The 22,366-nt window shown below is 36.3% G+C and overlaps 1 protein-coding gene and 1 long non-coding RNA gene across 2 annotated transcripts in view; one reads left to right on the forward strand and one right to left on the reverse strand.

Annotated features, from left to right (window-relative positions):
• The window catches only part of FAM171B (family with sequence similarity 171 member B), a 67,874-nt gene that overhangs the window by 29,203 nt on the left and 16,305 nt on the right, over positions 1–22,366 (forward strand). Inside the window, exons 2-4 of the mRNA XM_045480448.1 lie at positions 10,735–10,968; positions 17,407–17,499; positions 20,626–20,784. Coding sequence (XP_045336404.1) covers positions 10,735–10,968; positions 17,407–17,499; positions 20,626–20,784 — 486 coding nt within the window. The remainder of the gene's footprint in view (positions 1–10,734; positions 10,969–17,406; positions 17,500–20,625; positions 20,785–22,366) is intronic.
• Positions 19,349–22,222, reverse strand: LOC123599194. The gene is made up of 2 exons (XR_006713031.1): positions 22,112–22,222; positions 19,349–20,482 (listed from the first exon to the last, which is right to left on the reverse strand). It is a non-coding gene; the product is annotated as an uncharacterized LOC123599194 (long non-coding RNA).

A 22,366-nucleotide genomic window follows, 5' to 3' on the forward strand; every position in this document is an offset into this window, starting at 1 on the left:
TGAAGAACACTGCATCATTAAATTGCAAAGGAGGCTATAGTACTTTGTGTTCAATTTAAGCAATTTATACTTAGATCATCCCCAACAGGGTATTGTACCCAAGCTAACACATCCAACCCGATTTCCATTGTTTCATCACTCTTCCCTCTCATAAATGTTTCTCTAAAGTTGTTCTTGTCTCTCCCATATATTTGAAACACCTAGGGGAAAACATGAGCTACTCAAAGATTCCTAACGGTTATTCCTTTTAAGTAGCAATGTATTAAGAAACATAAGTCATTGTGAAATATATATAATAAAAACTTTATGTTAAAAATATTCTTATTTATTTTATTATTTTCCCAAATGGGGTTTTTCTAGTAGTCTTCTTTTTTCACATAAATTACTTTGTTCCATTTTTACTTCCAACTTCAATTCTGGTTTCTTGGTAATCTACTGGAGTATTATCCTACAAATTAAAGTTGAGTAATAATTGGTGGAAACTGATCCTCATATGATTGCTTAAAGCAACAATGGTTGCCCTAACAAAAAACTTGTGTTTTGAAGTTCTTTCTCAATATCATGAGAATGAATGTATCTGTTGAAAGAAATTACCGAAGGAAGAAGTGGTAATGAATCAAAGACCGTGCACTTAGCTTGAAGTACATCACTTACAAATAGTCTGTATGCAGAAATGATTGCTTACCCATCTCCTTGTCCTGCCCTCTACTTCAAGGCTTATCTACCTCAGTTTACACATTTGCATCCTCCCTTGCAGTTAAGTAGTTCTGAGCCAGTGATCTTACTTAATGGTATCAGAGGAAGGAATTCATTCACTAACTCAATCATTCATTCAAAAGTAAGGATTGTTATTTGAGGATACAGGAGTAAATAAAATGAAAAAGTCCATGTTATAGAGCTAATGTTCTAAATTTATTTTTGAGAGAGAGAGTTAGAGTGCAAGTTGGGGAGGGGCAGAGAGAGAGGGAGACACAGAATCCGAAGCAGGCTCCAGGCTCTGAGCTGTCAACGCAGAGTCTGATGCAGGGCTTGAACTCACAAACTGTGAGATCATGACCTGAGCCAAAGTCGGGTGCTTAACCAACTGAGCCACCCAGGCACCCCTCATAGAGCTAACAGTCTGGTAGGGGAAACAAAATGAACATAATGAGTAAATTATATAGTATGTAAAGAAGGTAGTATGGAAAAATAGGGTGCGAGGAGAGTGTTAACACAGCAGAGTTGGTTGCTCAGTCCTTGCATGTGTCCAGGGGGGCCTACGACCATGATTGCTCCTTGGCTAGATTCTGGGAATGCGGCCCTTGTGATGTTGTTTGTGTTACTGATGAATGCTCCTGTATATGCCTGGAGCAATGGGGCATGCTCTTTTAGCTTGTCAAGTAAGCCCCTTTCTCCACCTCAGTCTGTGTTAGGTACCCAGTACTTCTGTGGCAGCTGGGACCAATGCCTTTTCAAACAAGTGAAAAACTGATCCCTAACCTTTCCTCTCTGGGTTCTAGGTTCTGTTGCTCCACATTTAGCGCCTCCATATATGGCATACTTTATTTAAAAAATTTTTTTTAACTGTTTATTTATTTTGAGAGAGAGAGAGCGCGAGAGGGAGACAGCATGTGTGAGCAGGCGAGGGGCAGAGAGTGAGAGGGAGAGAGAGAATCCCAAGCAGGCTACACGCTTAGCCCAACGTGAGGCTCGATCTCACGGCTGCAAGATCATGACCTGAGCTGATCTCCAGTAAGAGGCTTAACTAACTAAGCCACGCAGGCACCCCTGTATACCATAGTTTATGAGTGAATTTGTGAGTGAGTGAGGGAGTAATTGTAAGTGATTAAGAAGCAGGATGAAAAATTGGGAAGAAAAGATAAAAGTCAGGATGAGAAATACCTGTGGAGTGAGTTGGACAGTATGTTTTAGGAGCTGGAGTCAGACTGACTTATTTGCATTGAGGAAAAGGTCTTTTGCATGGGTAAGAAGGAACAGAGTCCAAGTGCTAATGGCCCAGCCCTCTCATTTGTTCCCTATTGAGTCGTCTGCAATGTGCTTATTCTTAAATTATAAGGATTCTTTTTATGTCATTCTTTTCATTAGTTTTGGTGAATCATACTCATTGAAGCCCCTGATTGAAATGAAGAAAATGTGTATTTTATTTGCTTTATAGCATGTTTCACCTTTGGAGATAATGTTCTTAATATAACTCTTTGATTTCTTTTTAGATTTGACATTTCCTCTGTAATACTAATTTACTGCAAATAAATTTGTTTCTGTTTCAAACAGGAACAGATTTTTGTTTGTTTGTTAAACTCCAGAGCCAGTAAGAATTTTGGATCCAATCTGGTACTTAAGCAATCAATGAAAAGGAGACTTTTTTATTTTAGCGAGTTTTTTTTTTAAATTCAGCACCCTTTTGTTCCTTTAAAAGAAGCTATGTGTCCACATTTGAAATGCCAGAAAGAGTAAACTGTTGCAGCCCTTTACACTCTGCATTACAGAATGTGGAATCATGTGCTCCTTTCTCTTTACGAGCTTCTTTGTTGTCCTTGCTTTTTTGAACTTTCAACCCTCCTTCCAACTCAAATAGGGAAATTGTGCTGGTACCCTGGGAGAAAGAGTTGTCAAACTATGTTGGTATTATTCTGTAACAGAAGTAAAAATTTTAATTTTAATCTTTGCTGTAATACAGTTGCATTATATTTATTAAGCAAGTTTTGCTACTTCTATATTATTCTCTAGTCAAAATTTCCCAGTCAAATATTCTTTTGAAAAAGAAGGAAAAATATTAGTTTCCAAAAGGAAAAGGAAAAGGAATCTTAATATTTATTTGTTGCTGTGATTGTTGCAATAATATATTTCTCACTGGGTAACTGAGATTAAACTCAAAATTTTACCAAATAGTGGGGTTAGAAAGCTGGCTGTAACTTCAGGTGGCCTCTGTGGAAATTCTACAGTTATCATTCTTTCCCTGGTGTTTGGCCACTTTTGATCTTCTGTGTCCTCCTCCCTCTACCTCTCTTCCTTTATTTCTCCTCTTTCTCCTACTCTCCTTCTCCCCACTTTTCCTCCTGACCTTTATTCCATTCAGAATACATATTCTAAATCCCTTACTAAACTCCGGCAAAACACAAGGCTGAGTTTGAAATGCATTGATTGTGGAGAAACTTATTCTCACAGAGAAGACAAATAAACAGAAAGCAAAGCAAAGGCCAGAATATATCATGTGCCGTTAGACTAGCAGGTACAGAAGAGAAGTTCCCATCTGACTGAAATAAGAGTAAATTTATTTGAAGAGGGGGTGTTTGAGCTAAATGTTAAAGAATGGAGTAGGATTTTGGCAGGGAGAGATGGAAAAAAAAAAGGGAGACTTTTCAGTAGAAAGAAAGAAATGAATAATGTAGCAAGAAAATGGGTTGGTCTTGGATAGTGACCCTTGACCCATTTATGTGACAGTAGAGCAGAGGTCTGCAAAGTTTTTCTGTAATGTGCCAGATAGACCATTTTAGGCCATATGGCCTCTGGTGCAACTATCAACTCAGCTGTTGTAGCGAAAGCAGCTGGAGGCAATACATAAATGAATACTGTGGCAGTATTCCAAGAAAACTTTATTTACAGTAGTAAGTGGTGGGTCAGAGTTGGCCTGTAGGCTGTCATTTGTCAACCCCTAATTAGATAAGGCTCGAAAGGAAGGTGATGGCCAGATCTTAGATTTTGAATGCCAGGCTAAAGAGTTGGGGATTAATTTATATTCTTTTTAGTGAAATCATGATTGTTATGTCTCTACTAAAGGTTTTAAATACCCAGACATTGAAATTTGGGACCAGATGTTTTCTGTGTACATTTTAAGATATTTATATAGTTAGCGCTAAATTAAAATTTCTGTGACTGGATATCTTGTATGAAAATGGCAAAGTACAAATAAAGCCTGATTTGGGTCATAGCCAGAAGTTTGTCATCTTTTGGGTTCTCACCACAAAGTCTCTATTATAATGGACCAAAAAGTCAGATTATGGAAAACAAGCAAGAATGAATGGGCAGGCCCTTTAGAGATCTGAACTGAAAATATCAACATTCTCCCTGTTCAAAAAATAATAGTGTGAACTGATTCTAAAATAAATACTAAATCCACAGTTTTTGATACTTTTTAAAACTACTTTATCAAGGTATGATTGACATATAAAAAGTTGTACATATTTAATGTATATGCTCCATGAGTTTGGAGTTATACTCATGAAACCATCATCACCATCAAGGCATCAAGACCATAGATGTACTCATCACCTTGCAAAGTTTCCTCCCATCCCTATTAACAATGAATTTTTTTGTGGTAAGCACTTAAAGATTTACCCTTTTAGCAATTTTTAAATATATAATACATATTATTAGCAATAGGCGCTATGCTGTATAGATCTTCAGAACTTATTTATCTTATAATTGAAGCTTAGTACAGTTTGACCATCACCTCGCCCTCCACTCACCCCGTGGCAATCACCATTCTATTCTCTGCTTCTATGAGTTTGATTATTCTGGATTCCACACACAAGTGAGATCATAACATTTGTCTTTATGTGTCTGGCTTATTTCACTTAGCATAATGTCTTCCAGGTCCATCCGTATTGTTGCAAATGGTAGGATTTCCTTCTTTCTTTAAGGTTGAGTAGTAGCCCACTGTATGTATATACCACATTTTCTTTATCCATTTATGCAGTGATGTGCATTTAGGTTGTTTCCATATCTTGGCTGTTGTGAATAATGCAGTGAACCTGGGAATGAAGGTATCTCTTTGAGGTGGATACTTATCATACAGATTGTCATCTACATAGATTCTAAATTAATCCTCAAGGCAAGACTGTTTCTTCTTAATGTTTTTATCCCTAATACCTAGCTACTGCAGATCTGGCCCAAAGTGAGCAGTCAATAAACATTTGATGAATTAATGTAGGTGAATATTTCTAATTGTTCCCAACCATTTTATTCCACTATATTTTTGTGCTCTTCATTTTTAGTCTAGTTCTCATTTGAATGCTTAAACCTCAGTAAAGTTTTAAAATTTATTTTATTGTTAGAGTATCTTATACTTAAAATTTGATCTGTGATCTATTTATAAAAGCTTTATAAACCTACTGTGTTTTTAGCATTACATTCATAGAAAAATGTTGCATATTAAATGAAATTATTGTAGATGCTTGAAATATAACACAAAAGAAGGGGGCTAGTTTTTGTGCAGTAGAAATCTGAAAATAAGGTACAACTCTATGGATACAGTTGTAACCTACATAATGGTAACAACATAATAAGATGATGTCAAGTTCTTTTGAAAAGAAGTGGGGTTATAATTTATCAGCCCACCCACTTCAAGCTCTAGATGTCACCCAAACAAATAGCTAGCTTTATTTTTCTAAAACCCCTATTAGACTGACTCACTCATCTATATCTTATAGCAAAATCATAATATAGTGTTGGTTCTAATATGCTTTTTCAAGAGCACTTCTTTATGTATAGAGTACTCTTTTGAATTTTAGTTATTCTCATTACTTAACAATGCTTTTAATTATATGATAGTTAATTTTTTCCCCAGCAACCTTAGGACTGTGCTCATTGATGTGTATTTTATTTTTACTTGTTTCTCTCAACATCTAGATTATATGTTTTCTAAGGGTGCAGTTGAAATCATTTGATATTGAACCATTTTTAAACTAATCGTGACATATTGAAAAGAAGATTATGTGGGCAAGACATAATGATTATAATTAAGTGACAGAGAAAATAATAAGTGCATGAAAAGCTGAAAAATGCAACGGAGAAGAGTGGATAGATTATGGAGACAAAAGCACCTGTGGTTGAAAATTATATGTTTAATTGCGGAATCTGTCCCATTTAAATGCCAAAGTATTTTTGTTGGATAATTAGTAGGGGGATTGTTATGGAGATTATATATACGTCTATAACATCTGGTTGCCAACCCTGTTTGCTTAATCAAAATGTTAACACCATGGAAATCAGAAGTGTCCTATTTAAGTCTTGGGCAGGCAATTCTTTATTCTTGTCCTTTTATTTGTAGGAGAAAGAATTGTTTATGCCCCTTTAATAGCAGCAAGCAGGCTTCCAGCTGAGACTTTTTGTTTTTTTTTAATGCTATTTTTGCTGTTGCTTATGCTGGGGCCACACAAACCCAGCCTAGGGATGGGGTGAAAGGCTCATAGGACCAGCAAATTCTTCTCTGCACTTTCTTCTCTGCACTGGTTGGAAGGAAACAAGTAAGCTACTGAATATGGTAAAAACCAAAGCCCTACTGGTTTTCAAGAAGAGATGTGGGGAGTAGAATGCATAGAACTTGGAGTCAGATGAACCTGTCTGTGAATCCTGCCTTAATTGTACAACTCTAGCCTTAGATTCCTTGCCTTAAAATGGGGGGAAAGTCTTGCAGGTTTGTATTAGGATGAAATTGGACAACACGGATAAAGTTTCTCGCACTCAGCTTGGTGTGTGTGTGTGTGTGTGTCTGTGTGTCTGTGTGTGTCTGTGTCTGTGTATGTGCATGTCATAAATAGCATTAGTGTTTTTTTCCAAATTGAGCTAGAGAGGACCCTGCTGGTCAGGGCTACATTATGTCCTGAGTCTAATAGATCTAAGGAGCAGAAATACGGGATCTCTTCAGAGGAACACTGATTTTGATCGGCAATATTTGACCTTTGCGAATCATTTTTTTCCTGAACTTGATAATCATTTTCTCACCAAATTTATTCTTTAACATAATTATTACATGTGGAAAAATAAAACCATCCATTCTGGATTAAAAAATGTTTTGGAAAAAGATTAAGAATCAAATCCAGCCTCAGAATGTCAGGAGCCTTTAGTGTGTCTTATTTTGACAACTGTACTTTGACAGGAGGAGACAGAAGACACAGGTTTGGTTTTTTTATGAATTTCGCTTAAGATCTTACTACACACTGGAGTTTGTCTATAAATCAAAGGCTCTCAGAATTTCTGAAATTAATCGTTATAGCAAAGGAATTAATCAGAATTCCTACTCCTGAAGATGCTGTTGAAGGAGCCATTGCGGGTACATTTGATTTGAATAAGACCCATTATTAAATTTTATTAGCGAATCTTAATTCCCTTTTAGTTATGTGCAGTCTCCCTCTTATATGCTTTATCCTGTTTTTGGTACATAACATTATCCTTCCTTCCTGTACCTTCTCTTACGAAAGATAGAGTAGCCCATTAAATAACACATGCTGCGTTTACAGTTGTATCCTGTATCATCCAAGGTGCTTGCTTTGGAAGCAACAGAATCTGCCTCTGGCTACAAGGAATAAAGGGCCTCGGGGGAGGGATGATGCTACAGCTCACAGATCAGCAGGAGGAGCTGTACAACCCACCTCTGGAAGGACAAAGGGCAGGGAGACTTTGGAAAGCTCAGTGGGTAGGTGCTCCTAGACTTTCTAAGATGTTTCAGCTTCGGCAACCATTTGCTTCTGTGTATCTTCAGCCACATTTTGAGGTCCTGACAGAATCTTTCTGGCCCCCGTTAGTGAGGTACTTTGTGCCAGCGGCTCAGTAAATTTCATCTAGGGGATTAGGAGCTGGGCTGTTGGAGGAGTTATTTTGAATGGGGCAACTATTTGTCTTCTACACATAGCTTTTATTCTAGGTGGACCTGTTCAAGGACGTTTAGTTTAGGAGGCCATCGTGTCACATGTCTGACTTGTTTTTTACACAAGAGTTATATTTCCCATATGAGTTTAAGGCCATGGTTTAATGTGTGTGTCTGTTGGGGAGCTCCCTTTTTTCCTTTTTCTTTCTTCTTTTTTTTAAATATTGATTGACTTATTTTTGAGACCGAGAGAGTGCGAGCGGGGGAGAGGCAGAAAGGGAAGGAGACAGAGAATCCCAAGCAGGCTTTGCACTGTCAGCACAGAGCCTGATGCAGGGCATGAATTCATGAGTCATGAGATCATGACCTGGATGGAAGCCAAGAGTTGGACGCTTACCTGACTGAGCCACCCAGACGCCCCCCCTTTCTTTCTTTTTAGTTCATGTTATATAAGCATTTCTCAGTAATTGCAACAATATATTCCTTGAATTAATTTTAGTAGCATGATCCCAAGACTCCCTGTTACATGGTGTAAAGATGGCTTTGCGGTCATTCACAGGGACGTGTTTCGGCTAACAAGACCTCTTAAAATGAGTGAGACTTGGAGCAGTTCACATTACTTACCTGAATTCTCATTTTTTCATTGGTAAAGTAGACTTGATATCACATATTTTATAAAAGTATATTGAGATTTTTGTGATAATATACATGCAAGGCTTGGCATTAGGAACATGTGTTTATCCACAGCCCTTTTTCATATTTTGATTTTAAATGTTACATGATTTTTTTTAAATTTTAGAGTAATGGGCTGAACTTATAAAATGATGGGAAAATAAGTAATTTGAGGAACAGTAGGTGCTAAAAACCAAGGCTTCGTTGACCTTTTAGTACCTGATGCTCCTGAATTTATTAAAAGCAATGATAGTAATGACTAATCACAAATAATTTAACCTCCCACAAAGCTACCTATTATTAAAAATGCTGAGAGGGCATAGGTATGGATAAATATCAGTAATATATATTTTGCTTTGTTTTCTATTCTCCGTATATACATTTGAATATATAGAGATTGTTGTCCTGGAAATTAACAGCTTTTTAGACAGACTAATGGAACCTCATTTTAAGGTATAGCTATCCAGAATATAATCCTCCCTTTTCTTTCCTTTTTCCCAATTCATTCTTCCCATCTCTTCACTCTAAACTGGGGTTAGGATTGCTTTTAAGAGCTGAATCAGGCAGGGTGCCTGGGTGGCTCAGTCGGTTAAGCATCGGACTCTTGGTTTTGGCTCATGATCTCTAGCTTTGTGAGTTCGAGCCCTGCATCAGGCTCCACACTGCACTGCTGTGCAGAGCCTGCTTGGGAATCTCTCTCTGTCTCTCTGTCTCCCCCCCCCCTCTCGGCACCTCCCCTGCTTGTGCTCTCTCTCACACTTAATAAATAAACTTAAAAAGAAAAGAGTTAAATCAGGCAGTTGTAATGCAGTGGCTTAAGAGCACACACTTTGAGGAGAGATGGTCCCAAGTTTGTGTCCTGTTACTTCCATCTACTGCGGGTTGGCCATGGATGATTTACAAACCTAACCCACAGTTACCAATATATATGATGAAGGAAACAATAATGTCTCTGTAATTAGGATTTTGAAGAGTAAATGGAATGATGCACTTAAAAATGAACACAATGCCTGACTCATTAACCCTCAACACATTTTAGTTCTTGTGGTTATACTTATTATTCTATATATTATTAACATATTTTATTATCATACAGAAGAGGAAATATACTAAAAAATCTTTGTGTCTAAATAGATAATAGTGTTTGAATAACATTTAACTTGAATTTTAGAGTCTTGAAAGGATCAGAGCTCTTTTCTAGCCTGCTAGATTGCATCTTTTCTAGGACTGGGTGATTACTGCAGTAGTTCGATTTGTATTTAAAATGTCTTTGTTATGGTCCAAAAGCAATTTAAAATCTAGTTTATTTTTAACAAAGTTAGAGTATATAAGGTGTAAGAATAGTTTGGTAGTAATATTGCAGCTCAGGCAATGGTGACAAGGATTTTTTACCTGACCTGCTATTCTTGTGAAAAAATATTTGGAGTGAAATGGGTTTTTGCAAATGTATACCCACAACATCAGTCCTCATGAGTTATTTCTTACGGATGACGCTAATGTTTGTGAAATGGTCTCCAACTGTGGAGAAATAATTTTTATTATTAATGATATTAAGTGACAGCTAACCTCTGTGCTGAACACATTATTTGCATTATTTCATTTTATTACCTCAAAGTAGTTACTATTCTAATTTTACAGATGAGCAAACGGACTTTGAGAGGTAACTTCCCCAAAGTCACACATCTAGGGAATGGCAGAGATGGGCATTGACTGACTCCAAAGCCCATTAATAGTGGAAGAGAAGGCATCTTTGGCAAAGGTGGTAAAGTTGTGATACAGGCTTTACAAAGGCATTTCCATGGTGATACAAGTTTTTTTTATGAGACATTAACATTGGTATATCCATGAACATATTGTCAAAGATCTATAAAGCTGTAGGTTTAAGTTAGAAACCAGTTAATTCTTATTTTCCTCAATTTATTATCTTACTGTGCTTTCTTACATATTTAACAGATAATATACTTCTTGGTATTTTAAAGATTTTATTTTGATATTTGGTAATTTGGAACTGAAACACATCCCATGCTTTCCAGACGACAGAACAAAATAAAGGAGCTAGTCATGCACTAAGGTTTAGTGAGACTGCATTTTATTCTAGGAACTTTGACTATATTTTGAATTAGTTACTTGATAGCATTAGAATTAGTGAGGCCAAGTGAAAATGGGTTTTTCTGAAGACAGAACCTCTGTCTTCCCCTTATTCACTGCTTCCTTTTCTTCTCCTTTTTACTGGCAGAAAAAAAATTGGGATAATAACACTGTGCCTTATTAATAATAAAAATTTATTCAGTTTTAGAAAGAATAATGAATTTGTTGGAATGTTTCTCCCCCTGTGTCAATGCATCCATACATATGTGTTTCCAGATTTTATCGGTTTTTTATGGTTATTCAGATGTCTTGAATGACATTTTAAGGCATAGTGACATATGCACCCTAGGATCTGACATGCTGTTATTTCTGGCTTCTTTCTCTTCCAGTGTCTGTATTTATGCTGAAAGTACAGGTGAATGACATCATCAGTCGTCAGTACCTGAGTCAAGCAGTTGTAGAAGTGTTTGTAAACTACACGAAAACAAATTCCACAGTAACTAAGAACAATGGAGCAGTGTTGATAAAAGTACCTTATAAATTAGGGCTCAGCTTAACCATTGTTGCTTACAAGGATGGCTACGTGTTGACACCTCTGCCTTGGAAGACTGGAAAAATGCCAAGTAAGCACTCAACAACAGTGTAAAAGCCTTTACTTAAATGTACATGACCTTTTTTTTTTTTTTTCCCTGCTTTGGGAATCTCTTGTTCTGGTAAACTGACAATGAGACAACCCATGTGAAGTCAATACAGAGAGGTTAGAAAGGAGTGCCAGTTGGAAGAAAACATGAAAGTCTTTTTTTTTTTTTTTTTCTTTTCCTCACAGAGGCTTGAAAGAGTCCTGAGCAAGAGCTCTGCTCTGGTACAGAGCTTGTCTACAGGTGGCCGTGAGAGGCTTGGCATGCCCAGAGGATTAGTGAGGAGCAGGGTGGGCCAGATAGTGCAAGGACGTTCTTGAAAGTAGAGGCAAAAAGTTTAGATTTATGTGAATCATAAGGCAGTGCAGATTCTTGAGTACAATAACTGTAAGTTGTTTGGAAACTGAATTTACTTAACAGTGTATGATGTTTAGGCCAAAAACAGGGCTAGAATGGATTCAGGGAGCCTTGCTACAAAGCTGTGGTTGTGCTACTGGTGGAGAGTAACAGTCTGATGTAAGCGAGGGAATGAAAGGGAGGAGGTAAATATAAGAGGCATACTGAAGGAAGAATTGGTAATTACTGTGCCAATCATCATATACACCTTAAACTTACAGTTATATCAGGTATAGCTCAATAAATCTGAGGAAAAAAAATAAGTGGATAAGACTTAGTGTGACTAATTGGATATTGAGAAGTACAGGCCATAGAAGATACTAGAATGCAAGTCTGATTGGAAGGATGATACTTAGGTAATCAATCTTTTTTGTGTGTGTGTGTGATGGTTATTAGAATTTAGATACTTAATTTGGTTTCATACTGGAAACATTTGAATTCTTGAACTCTTATTCAAGTTTAGAATGAGAAAGAAAATGAAAAATGAATTAGATAAATTAGGACTCATGTGAATGAGATTTAATAAAATCATGACTCAAAAATCTGACTAGGAATATAAAGGTCTGAGGTGAATTCTTGGTCTTATATACGTTAGTTTTTTTTATAAAAGAAAAATTTTTAACGTTTATTTATTTTTGAGACAGAGCATGAACGGGGGAGGGTCAGAGACAGGGAGACACAGAATCCGAAGCAGGCTCCAGGCTCTGAGCTGTCAGCACAGAGCCCGACTCGGGGCTCGAACTCACGGACCGCGAAATCATGACCTGAGCCGAAGTCGGCCGCTTAACCAACTGAGCCACCCAGGTGCCCCGCTTTAGTTTTTTTTTTTAGAAGACGGAGATGAAGCACACTTATTCATTAAATTAGAATTAGAAAAATAATGAAAGAAACTAAAAGATGGGAAAAAGGAAATAAAGATGAAAGTAGATGGACATTAATTAGAAAATGTAGAGAGAATTGACAAAATGCTAGTTCTTCAAAATAAATTATACATGCATTTGTAATCTAAACAAATAAATAAAAGACAAGAAAAAATATATAAAATCTTTAAAAAATCAAATGTTCTGTATCAAAGCAATAATCTTAAAAAATCTAATAATTTTGTGATAATATAAATGACTATATTGATTTTAGATGAGGTAGACCATAACCATGGATAAATGTTCTGAATAAAAATAAATTGATTCAAAGGCTATTTAAAAATTTTTTAATGTTTAGTTTTGAGAGAGTCAGGGTGTGAGCAGGTGAGGGGCAGAGAGAGGGAGACACAGAATCTGAAACAGACTCCAGGCTATGAGTTGTCAGCACAGAGCCCGATGCAGGGCCTGAACCCATGAACTGGAAGATTGTGACCTGAGCCGGTCAGACGCCCAACTGGCTGAGTCACCCAAGTGCCCCCGCAAAAGGCTATTTTAAAAAAAGATACTCCAAATCATCTTATAAAACCAGTGCAGCCTTGATTCTGAGATCTAACAAAGGTAATGAAAAATTAAATGCCTTCATATGTGCTCTCTCTCATATACACATGTACTCCTTTATAGACCAATCTTACTTATAACTCTAAATACAAAAATCTTAAACAGAATAATACAAAAGAATTTCACCATTGTTTAAATATAGCATTCTGTTAAGACCAAGTAGGATTTTTCTTCTTTGCAGGATTATAAGGATGTGAAATGTGTCACTGTCAATTTTACATATCATATTAGTGGAATACTTTAGAAGTATCAGATAGCATCAATAATTTTCTGAAATGCATGTTACAAGTTGACCATCCATGCCCAACTAAGAACAAGCTCTTTAAAAACTAGGACCATAAAGATACCCTTAACATGGTAAATATCTCAAATTCATACCTGACTACAAAATAGTAGAGGTGTGGGGCGCCTGGGTGGCGCAGTCGGTTAAGCGTCCGACTTCAGCCAGGTCACGATCTCGCGGTCTGTGAGTTCGAGCCCCGCGTCGGGCTCTGGGCTGATGGCTCAGAGCCTGGAGCCTGTTTCCGATTCTGTGTCTCCCTCTCTCTCTGCCCCTCCCCCGTTCATGCTCTGTCTCTCTCTGTCCCAAAAATAAATAAACGTTGAAAAAAAAAATTAAAAAAAAAAAATAGTAGAGGTGATCCTATGAAAATAAGAAACGGAACACAGATGTCCATATTATTTTACATTATAGATTCTTATCAGAACAAAAATATATCAACAGACCAAAAAAGAGGATAAGTATAAGAAAGAATCAAAGACATTACTATTTCCAGTTATCATATCCCTGGAAAATTACAAAGCATGAATCTTAAAAATCTCAAAATTAATGGAATTAATGGAATTTGACAGAACTACTAAGTATAGAATTAGCATTGGTACAAGTCAATACATATTCTTATATACCAGAAGTAGTGACCAGTTATGAAAAACAATGAAAAGAAATCCCTTTCAAAACAACAAGGACAAACAAAATATGCAGGAAACCTACAAAAAGTGTGAAATAACCATATATTGGGGGAAACAGAACTACAAATGTTGTTACTGATTGACCTTAAAAACAAAAACAAAAACAAAAACAAAACTAAAACCCTGGATAAATTGAATGCATTGTATTTCTTTAGAAAGCCTGAATATTGTAAAGATTTCACTTCTTCCTAATTTATAGATTTAATGCATTAAAAAACTTGGCAAAATAATTCTTGGAGAATAAAAACCTGGAAATCATTTTAAAATAAGATTTACTAGAGGTGATTTGCCATTTCATATAACTAAAATAATATGTAGCTACACAATTAAAATTCTGTAATACTGTGATACAAATTAGATACTAAGTAGCATGTATAAGAAAATGTAATCTATGATAAGGTACCAGTATAAATCATTAAGAAGAGGCTGAAAAAAAGTAGTATTAGGATATTTTGGATTCATATTCCAGATATATTGCTCATAGAGTTCAAATGTGGAAAATCAAATTATGTTAAGTACAAGAAAATAAAAATGATTAAAAAAATATTTTTTAATGTTTGTTTATTTTTGAGAGTGAGAGAGACAGTGTGTGGGGGGAGGAGGAAGGGGAAGAGAGAGAGGGATACACAGAATCCAAAGCAGGCTCCAGGCTCTGAGCTGTCAGCACAGAGCCCGACATGGGGCTCGAACCCACAAGCTGTGAGATCATGACCTGAGCTGAAGTCAGACGTTTGATTGAGCCACCCAGGTGCCCCAAGAATGATTTTTTTTTTATAAGGAAGGCCTTATAAACGTAAAAGCTTAAACGTAAAAGCAATGAAAGATGTCGTAAAAGGTAGATTGCACTATTTTTAACAAAGGTATTATACAGCATGTGACTATAGGTAATAATACTGTATTCTATATTTGAAAGTTGCTAAGAGAGTATATCTTAAAAGTTCTTATCACAGGGGGAAAAATGTATGTAAGGTGGTGGATATTCACCAGACTTACTGTGGTAATCATTTTGCAATATATATAAATATTGAATCATTATATTGACACCTGCAGTTAATAAGTCATACATCAATTATATTTCAAAAAATGTCTAAAAATAGGAAAATATTAGACAATAAAGAGTAATAGCCTCAATATGCAAATAATTCATACAAATTAAAAAACACTCAGGTCCTAACTAAAGGTAAATGGGCAAAATCCTTACCTGGAATTTTTCAAAACCAGAAAAACAAAAGATTACTAGATGTGACAGTTTTATTTTCCTAATAGTCTCAGATTTGCTGTACCAAAGACATACACATTTCTTAGATTTTTCACCTTAGAAAAGTTTTTTAAAAGTGAACATAGTACTGAGAGAGTGAGGTATAGTGAGCTTTCTCGAACATGGTTGGTGGGTGTACAAGTCAGCAAAATTATCTGGTTAGGGGGCGCCTGGGTGGCGCAGTCGGTTAAGCGTCCGACTTCAGCCAGGTCACGATCTCGCGGTCCGTGAGTTCGAGCCCCGCGTCGGGCTCTGGGCTGATGGCTCAGAGCCTGGAGCCTGTTTCCGATTCTGTGTCTCCCTCTCTCTCTGCCCCTCCCCCGTTCATGCTCTGTCTCACTCTGTCCCAAAAATAAATAAACGTTGAAAAAAAAAATTTTTTTTTTAAAATATCTGGTTAGCAATTTTGAAATATGTGTGTCAAAAGTCTTCAAAATCTTCACCTTTGACCCAGTATTCCACTGCTAAGAGTCTATCCTAAAAATAGATATATAAATAACTAAAGTTGACAGATCTTTGTACATAAGAATGTTGACTCAAATGTTATTTTTTGCAATAATGGTAAAAATGAAAACTAAATATACTAGTACAGTGGTTAAGTCTTGATATTTCAAGAAAAGACATAAGTGACCTTGACAATGTTAGGAAGAGTTTCTAATGAGGGATGGAAATGCTTATTTTATCTTAAATGAAAAAAACAGGGTAAAAATATTCCGCATATAATATTGTACTCCCTATTTTAATTTTTAATTTTTTTTAACGTTTATTTTTGAGACAGAGAGAGAGCATGAATGGGGGAGGGTCAGAGAGGGAGACACAGAATCTGAAACAGGCTCCAGGCTCTGAGCGGTCAGCACAGAGCCCGACGCAGGTCTGGAACTCACGGACCGCGAGATTGTGACCTGAGCCGAAGTCAGCCGCTTAACCGACTGAGCCACCCAGGCGCCCCTGTACTCCCTATTTTAAAAAAATCACAGGAAAAAGCCAGGAAGAATATACCAAAATATTAATAGTGATTGTCTTTGTCATGGGATTGGGAGGGCCATCACTTTATTCTTACTTTTTTTCTGTATTTCTCAACTTTTCTAGAGTGGATATTCATCCCTTTTATAATGAGAAACCTTTTTTTTAAGTGAAAGGAAATCCACATATAAGTTTTAGTGAAGTTCAAAAGATTCTCCTCAGGTTTAATAACCTTCAGCTGTGAGGGCTGCCCCCCCCCCCCTTTTAACAAAGTATCCAAACGTGGGAAAGTGCCCTACTTATAATCATCTCAAGGTCCAAGCTACTACCCTGACACTTTCTAATTTCATAAAGCCACTAATTAGTCTAGCTATCAATGTATTCTGAATTGAAATTATACTTTTGTTTGGCATTTCTTTTCCTATTGTAGGAAAATGGTGTATTTCATTTTACACCCATTCATATATTTTTGTGTTTTATCCTCTTATCAGTCTTTACAGCTCTTTGAAATATCTTAAAACATATTTCCATGCAAATGTATTTTATCCTGTCCTAAGTGATTTAGGATTTTATTTCTGTTAAGTGCTTGTATCGAATAGAAGAGAGCTATCAAATGAGAACTCATTTTTAGTAAGTTTATTTGATCTGTTCTTGCTTATAAAATGGTCTCCCCTTCCCCCCCTCCCCCACACACTTCTGATCTTGAAATAATTTTGTTATCTTTCAGGCCATCTGCACTTACTGATCCCACCCGTTATTTAAGGTACCTACTCTTGTAGGCAGATTTGGCCTCATCCTGCATTGCTACCAATGACTGCCTGTGGATAATTTGTTCTGTTATGCATTAAACTGTTTCCTCTTCTGCCAACTTAGAGCTGGCAAACCATACTGTGTGGTGAAGAGAGTTGTGCCCTTATGCAGGAAGTTAAAAAAACATCAGTGCATGTAGTCTCTATCTTAGAGAACCTTGAATTGTAGAGCCAAAGTTTTATTTATTTATTTTAATCATAAGGAAATAACAAGTAACAATTGTATGGAGAAAACAGAGGATTATTCAAGCATTTAATCTGACAATACATGTCTGGGGTTATAGAACATCATTAGTAATTTTGGTACAAACTATTGGAAATAGAAAGGATTAGTAAAATAGTGATGCCTGACCTTTTTTCCCCTGACTTTACTGTGATACTCTTTTTTCCCCTTCATCGTATTTTACATTTATTTTTCCTTTGTTTCCACAGTTCCCCACCCCCCCCCCCCCCACCCTTCCCACTTTTTAGGGCCTGCTGGAACAGACTATATTTAACCTAGTTTTTCCCCACGTTCAATAAAATATTTTAATTGTCCTATATTTCACAGTATATTCATCAGTTACACTTTCGCTGTTCCCGCAAAGCCAAGCAAATATATGGCTATTTGAAGACACTGTTTTAATTACTGGAAAATTAGCTGGTAAGTACAACACTTCTTCTCAACTTGTAGGTAAAAACTTAGTGATAATCACTTTAATTATGTTACTGTAGTTCTTCACTAATGAATTCATGGTAGTTGTAACTTGGAGAAAAGTCTAAATTGCTCAAGGATGATTAGTACTGCTGTAAGTTGATCTTAACTGATTCTTATTTCACTGTCAAACAACAATATGGGGGTTTGTATAGTGGGAATCATTCTCTACTATTTTAGCATCCTGGCCCCAGTAGGAACATTTGAGTTTCCGAAAGACTGCACTGAGATTCTGAGCTTCTTTCCAAATTACATCTCTCACTGAGCTTTAGTGGTCAGTGAAATTAGGAAAAGGTTGGAACTTTGGGACTCTCTAATTTGCAGGCACTTCCATCCCTGAGTGGGAAGGGCCTGAGAGTGGGTAAGGTCTTCCCATAGCAGGTGGGATTTACCCCACTTGCATATCCCATGGGCCAGATACAGGAAGCTTTATTTGGAGTCTGATTTAAACTATGACCTCTAGTTCTGCTTTACCAACCCTGAAATGACAGTTCCAGCATGACCTTTACCCCCCTGCCATCTTCCTTAACTAGTTCTTAGGGGAACCCCCACATTTTGCACTCTTTTACTGCATGTTATATAAAACCTCTATCGATGACAAAAAAATTATTTTTTTTGTATTGGGGAATCAATGTTTAAGACTAAAGCATAATAGTAATGACTGATTGGTAAAGGCAGAAAATCCTCAAAGTAAGAGTCCAATAAGAGTCATGGTAAAAAGAAATTGTGAAAGTTCATTTTCAGAAGCTATCTTTTTTTTTAATGTTTGACAGGAGGAGGGGCAGAGAGAGAGAGAGTGTGTGTACAAGTGGGAGAGGGAACAGAAAGAGAGAGAGAAAGAGAATCCAAATCAGGCTCCAGGCTCTGAGCTGTCAGCACACAGCCCAATGCGGGGCTTGAACTCACCGTGAGATCACAACCTGAGCCAAAGTCTGATAATCGACTGAGCCATGCAGGCGCCCCTCAGAAGTTATCTTATTTCAAAAATATTAAAGAAAATATTTGGAAAAAAAATTAAACCAGTGTGTGATTAATTTACTGAGGAAATTACCAGAATCTTACTCTTGAAATCTAATAGATTTAATAGAATTTTGAGTTGCAAGTTTGCTCTGCCTGGCAGGATGGGTGCATGTGGCATGGTGTGCAGAAGGATAAAAAGTAAATAGGAACCATTTACCATAGAGAAAGGCTACACGTTATGCTGCTGGGACCTTAGTAAAAACAGTCCCTCTTCAGCAGCATCTTCTTGTTAAGGTTGTGTTTTGACACATTCCTACTTCATACTGTCTTCTTCAAACCCCATTACAAATTGTAATTTCCTCCAGAATATATGAAATAGATTAGTGTGAACATGTCCATATGCCACTCCTTTGCATTTTACACAGCAATGGTGAGCACTCATTTATCTGGGAGATACTGTCTATATCTCCATGAGAACACTGTGGGCTCTCTTGAGTTCTCAGATAGCTTCCTTTTACTACCTCAGTGTCCTAAGAGTTGACCCATTGAAAAGCTAAGCAGGAAAGGAGGGGTGTTTCTGCAGATGATAAATCCTTCCTTGGAAGATACACATCCTCACTTCTCAACTTCCATAAAACATTGATATTTTTTCTTCCAGGATTTGATCAGAAAGGTGTTTAGTTTGTACAATGAAAATGTGTTAGGTTTGTGTGTGTTTGTGATAAAAAGGGAGCAGGAGAAATTAGAAACTTCAGGAATGTACAAAACCTTAGAGAGGCTCAGACAGACATTTTACTTAGTGTACATGTTTTCAGTTATAAGAAATTTGGGGCTTCAGCATAATTAAAGCACATGTATATTTTTAACTTTATATTTGAAAATAACTTCAAATGCAGAAATAATTTCAAAATATAGAAAAGTTGCAAGGATAAGAGACAACTCCTGTATAACCTCTACTCAAATTTAGCTATTGATAACATTTTATTCCATTTGCTTTACTATATGTGTATTTGTGCTCTGGGTATGCCTACTTTTTTTCTGAACCATTTGAAGGTAAGTTACATGCATCGTGGCCTTTTACCTCTAAATACTTAAGCATGCACTTCCTAAGATTTGGGATATTAAGTGGCCACAACACAGTTCAGCCAATTTAATGTTGATAGGATAACTTACCATCCAAATTCCAATTTTGTCCACTGGCGCCTTTTTTTTTTTTTTTTTTTGTCACTCGGGTTTAGGGTCGAATATTACATTCAGTTTTCATGTCTCAGGCTCTATTAATGTGAAATATTTCCACAGCACTTTTTTAAGGCAGGTATTTTAACAGAGTAAGGTGTAGATAGTACTTGTAAAGTGATCAGAAGGTATTAGATTATACCCTCAATTTAACCAAATAAGAATAATATAAATGTGTTGTTTTTAGTTATATCTCTTACTTTCCAGGTATTAGTTTTTCTAGCTTCATATGTAAACAATACACTGATTTTGAAAATTATGTTACATTTTTGTCATGTTTTGTGATGTAACTATTTAGAAACTGACACTTTAAAAATTCTAATAATTGAACTGATTGCTTTTGTCTTTGTCAGCAACCTTAAAGTCCAAAGCAATAGCTGATATTTCTGATGAGTTTCAAGGATTTAAGAGTTGACCCTTAAATTGTTAAAAATACATTGATTACAGAAATATCAATACTATCACTGAATTTTCACTTTGTAAGTTATATTAAAGGATAGTCAATTCAAAGTTATTAACATGAGATAACATTTATCAATTGAATACCTGACATTTGGATTGGTTCCAGACCATTCTGGCATGCACCATTAGCTTGTGTTACAGAAATGAAACCCCAAGTGAATCAAATGGGCTAAAATGGTTGGAATGCAGTTTCCTAGAGTAAAACCCAAAAAGGATGAAGAAATTCTGGGCAGTAGAATCAAGTGGTCTCCAGGATAAAGGTGCCTTGCGTGACCTAAAGAAAGGAAGATTTCTTATTTCAATTCAGAATTTAAAATATTAATTACAAGGAGATGTTAACGTAAAATGTCCTGAGCTGATGTTATGCCTAATATGCATTTGTTTTGTCCATTTGTTAATGAAGTTTCCTTTTTCCAGATGCCAAATCTCAACCAAGTGTTCAGTTTTCAAAAGCCTTAATTAAACTACCTGACAACCATCATATTAGCAACGTAACAGGCTATCTTACAGTTCTACAACAATTTTTGAAAGTGGACAATTTCCTGTATACAACTGGAATTATGCTCAATAAATCAGGTACTATATAGCTTTTATATAAATAATACTTAAAAGAAACAGTATATAAAGCTAGTTATTAAAATGTTATAAGGCAATTTCCTTTCATCCAGTGAAAGAAAAATTATACCATAATCTTCTGCATACATTATATTAAATTAATGAAAAATTTAATGTACAGGATATTTCTATCCAAAGAAAATAGTAATGATACTGTATAACTTTGCAGGTTAAAAAAATACATAAAAATGAAAATTTGACTTAAAGAAGTTTATACGTGTTTTTAGAATTTGACCTTCAATTATTGTTATCAAATTAATCAGGACTGTCAATAATTGTTAGACATAAAAAGTTTATAGATGGGAGTAACCAACTGGAAGTTTTCCTTAAATAAATTTGATATTCTAAGTTATTAAAATTATAAGTTTTTAAAAAACATATACAGTTGACCCTTGAACAATGTAGAGATTGCCTCCCCCCAGTTAAAAAACTCATATAACTTTTTGATTCTCCAGAAATGTAACTACTGATTGCCTACTGTTGACCAGAAGCCTTACCAATAACTGTCAATTAACACATATTTTGTATATTATATGTGTTATTTACTGTATTCTTACAATAAGCTAGAGGAAGGAAAGTGTTAAGAAAATCCTAAGAAAGAGAAAATACATTTACGGTACTGCATTTATCAAAAACAATGCACGTAAGTGCACCTGTGCAGTTCAAACCCATGGTATTCAAGGGTCAGCTGTATTCCAGATTCAGCAGCATATATATGTATTTCTCTCTCTATATATATACACACACAGTATTGGGCTGTCACAACCTAACAGGTAAGAGGATGATGGGCTTTTACATTTTATTTAATATACCCATGAATAAACCCCATAAAATCTCTCTTCTCTGTACATCCACCTTTGTTCCACTATTTCTACCACCTGTGGCAACATATAACTGAAACTCCACTGTTTTTAAAAATCACCTCAGTCTAGGGGCGCCTGGGTGGCGCAGTCGGTTAAGCGTCCGACTTCAGCCAGGTCACGATCTCGCGGTCCGTGAGTTCGAGCCCCGCGTCGGGCTCTGGGCTGATGGCTCAGAGCCTGGAGCCTGTTTCCGATTCTGTGTCTCCCTCTCTCTCTGCCCCTCCCCTGTTCATGCTCTGTCTCTCTCTGTCCCAAAAATAAATAAAAACGTTGAAAAAAAAATTAAAAAAAAAAAAAATCACCTCAGTCTATAATTTTGATGATTTCATTTAGGTCAAATTTTGTTCCATTTCATTTAGGGAACAACCAGAAATTAGAGTAATAAGTGTATAGATGTTTTGGTTAGTTTTGGGTTTTTTTCTTACCTATTGTAGCCGATGCTATTGGTGCTCCAGCAAGATGACTATCCCTCCTCTGTTATGGGCCTGTGTTTCCTGCTGCACACATCTGTGACTCTGCCTAAAGGCATTCCGTGGTCCAGCAAGCAGGCGAGGCCCTCACTAGGGCAAGCTCTCAACTAATAGACAAGAGTACAAAGAGAGTACATATCTGTTCCTTAATAATCTTTTTTTGTCTTCCTTCTTCTTTATATGTCTCCACTCCCTCAATGGTGGGTACTT

This window comes from Leopardus geoffroyi, chromosome C1, assembly GCF_018350155.1.
Source record: "Leopardus geoffroyi isolate Oge1 chromosome C1, O.geoffroyi_Oge1_pat1.0, whole genome shotgun sequence".
In the NCBI taxonomy this organism is placed as follows: domain Eukaryota; kingdom Metazoa; phylum Chordata; class Mammalia; order Carnivora; family Felidae; genus Leopardus; species Leopardus geoffroyi.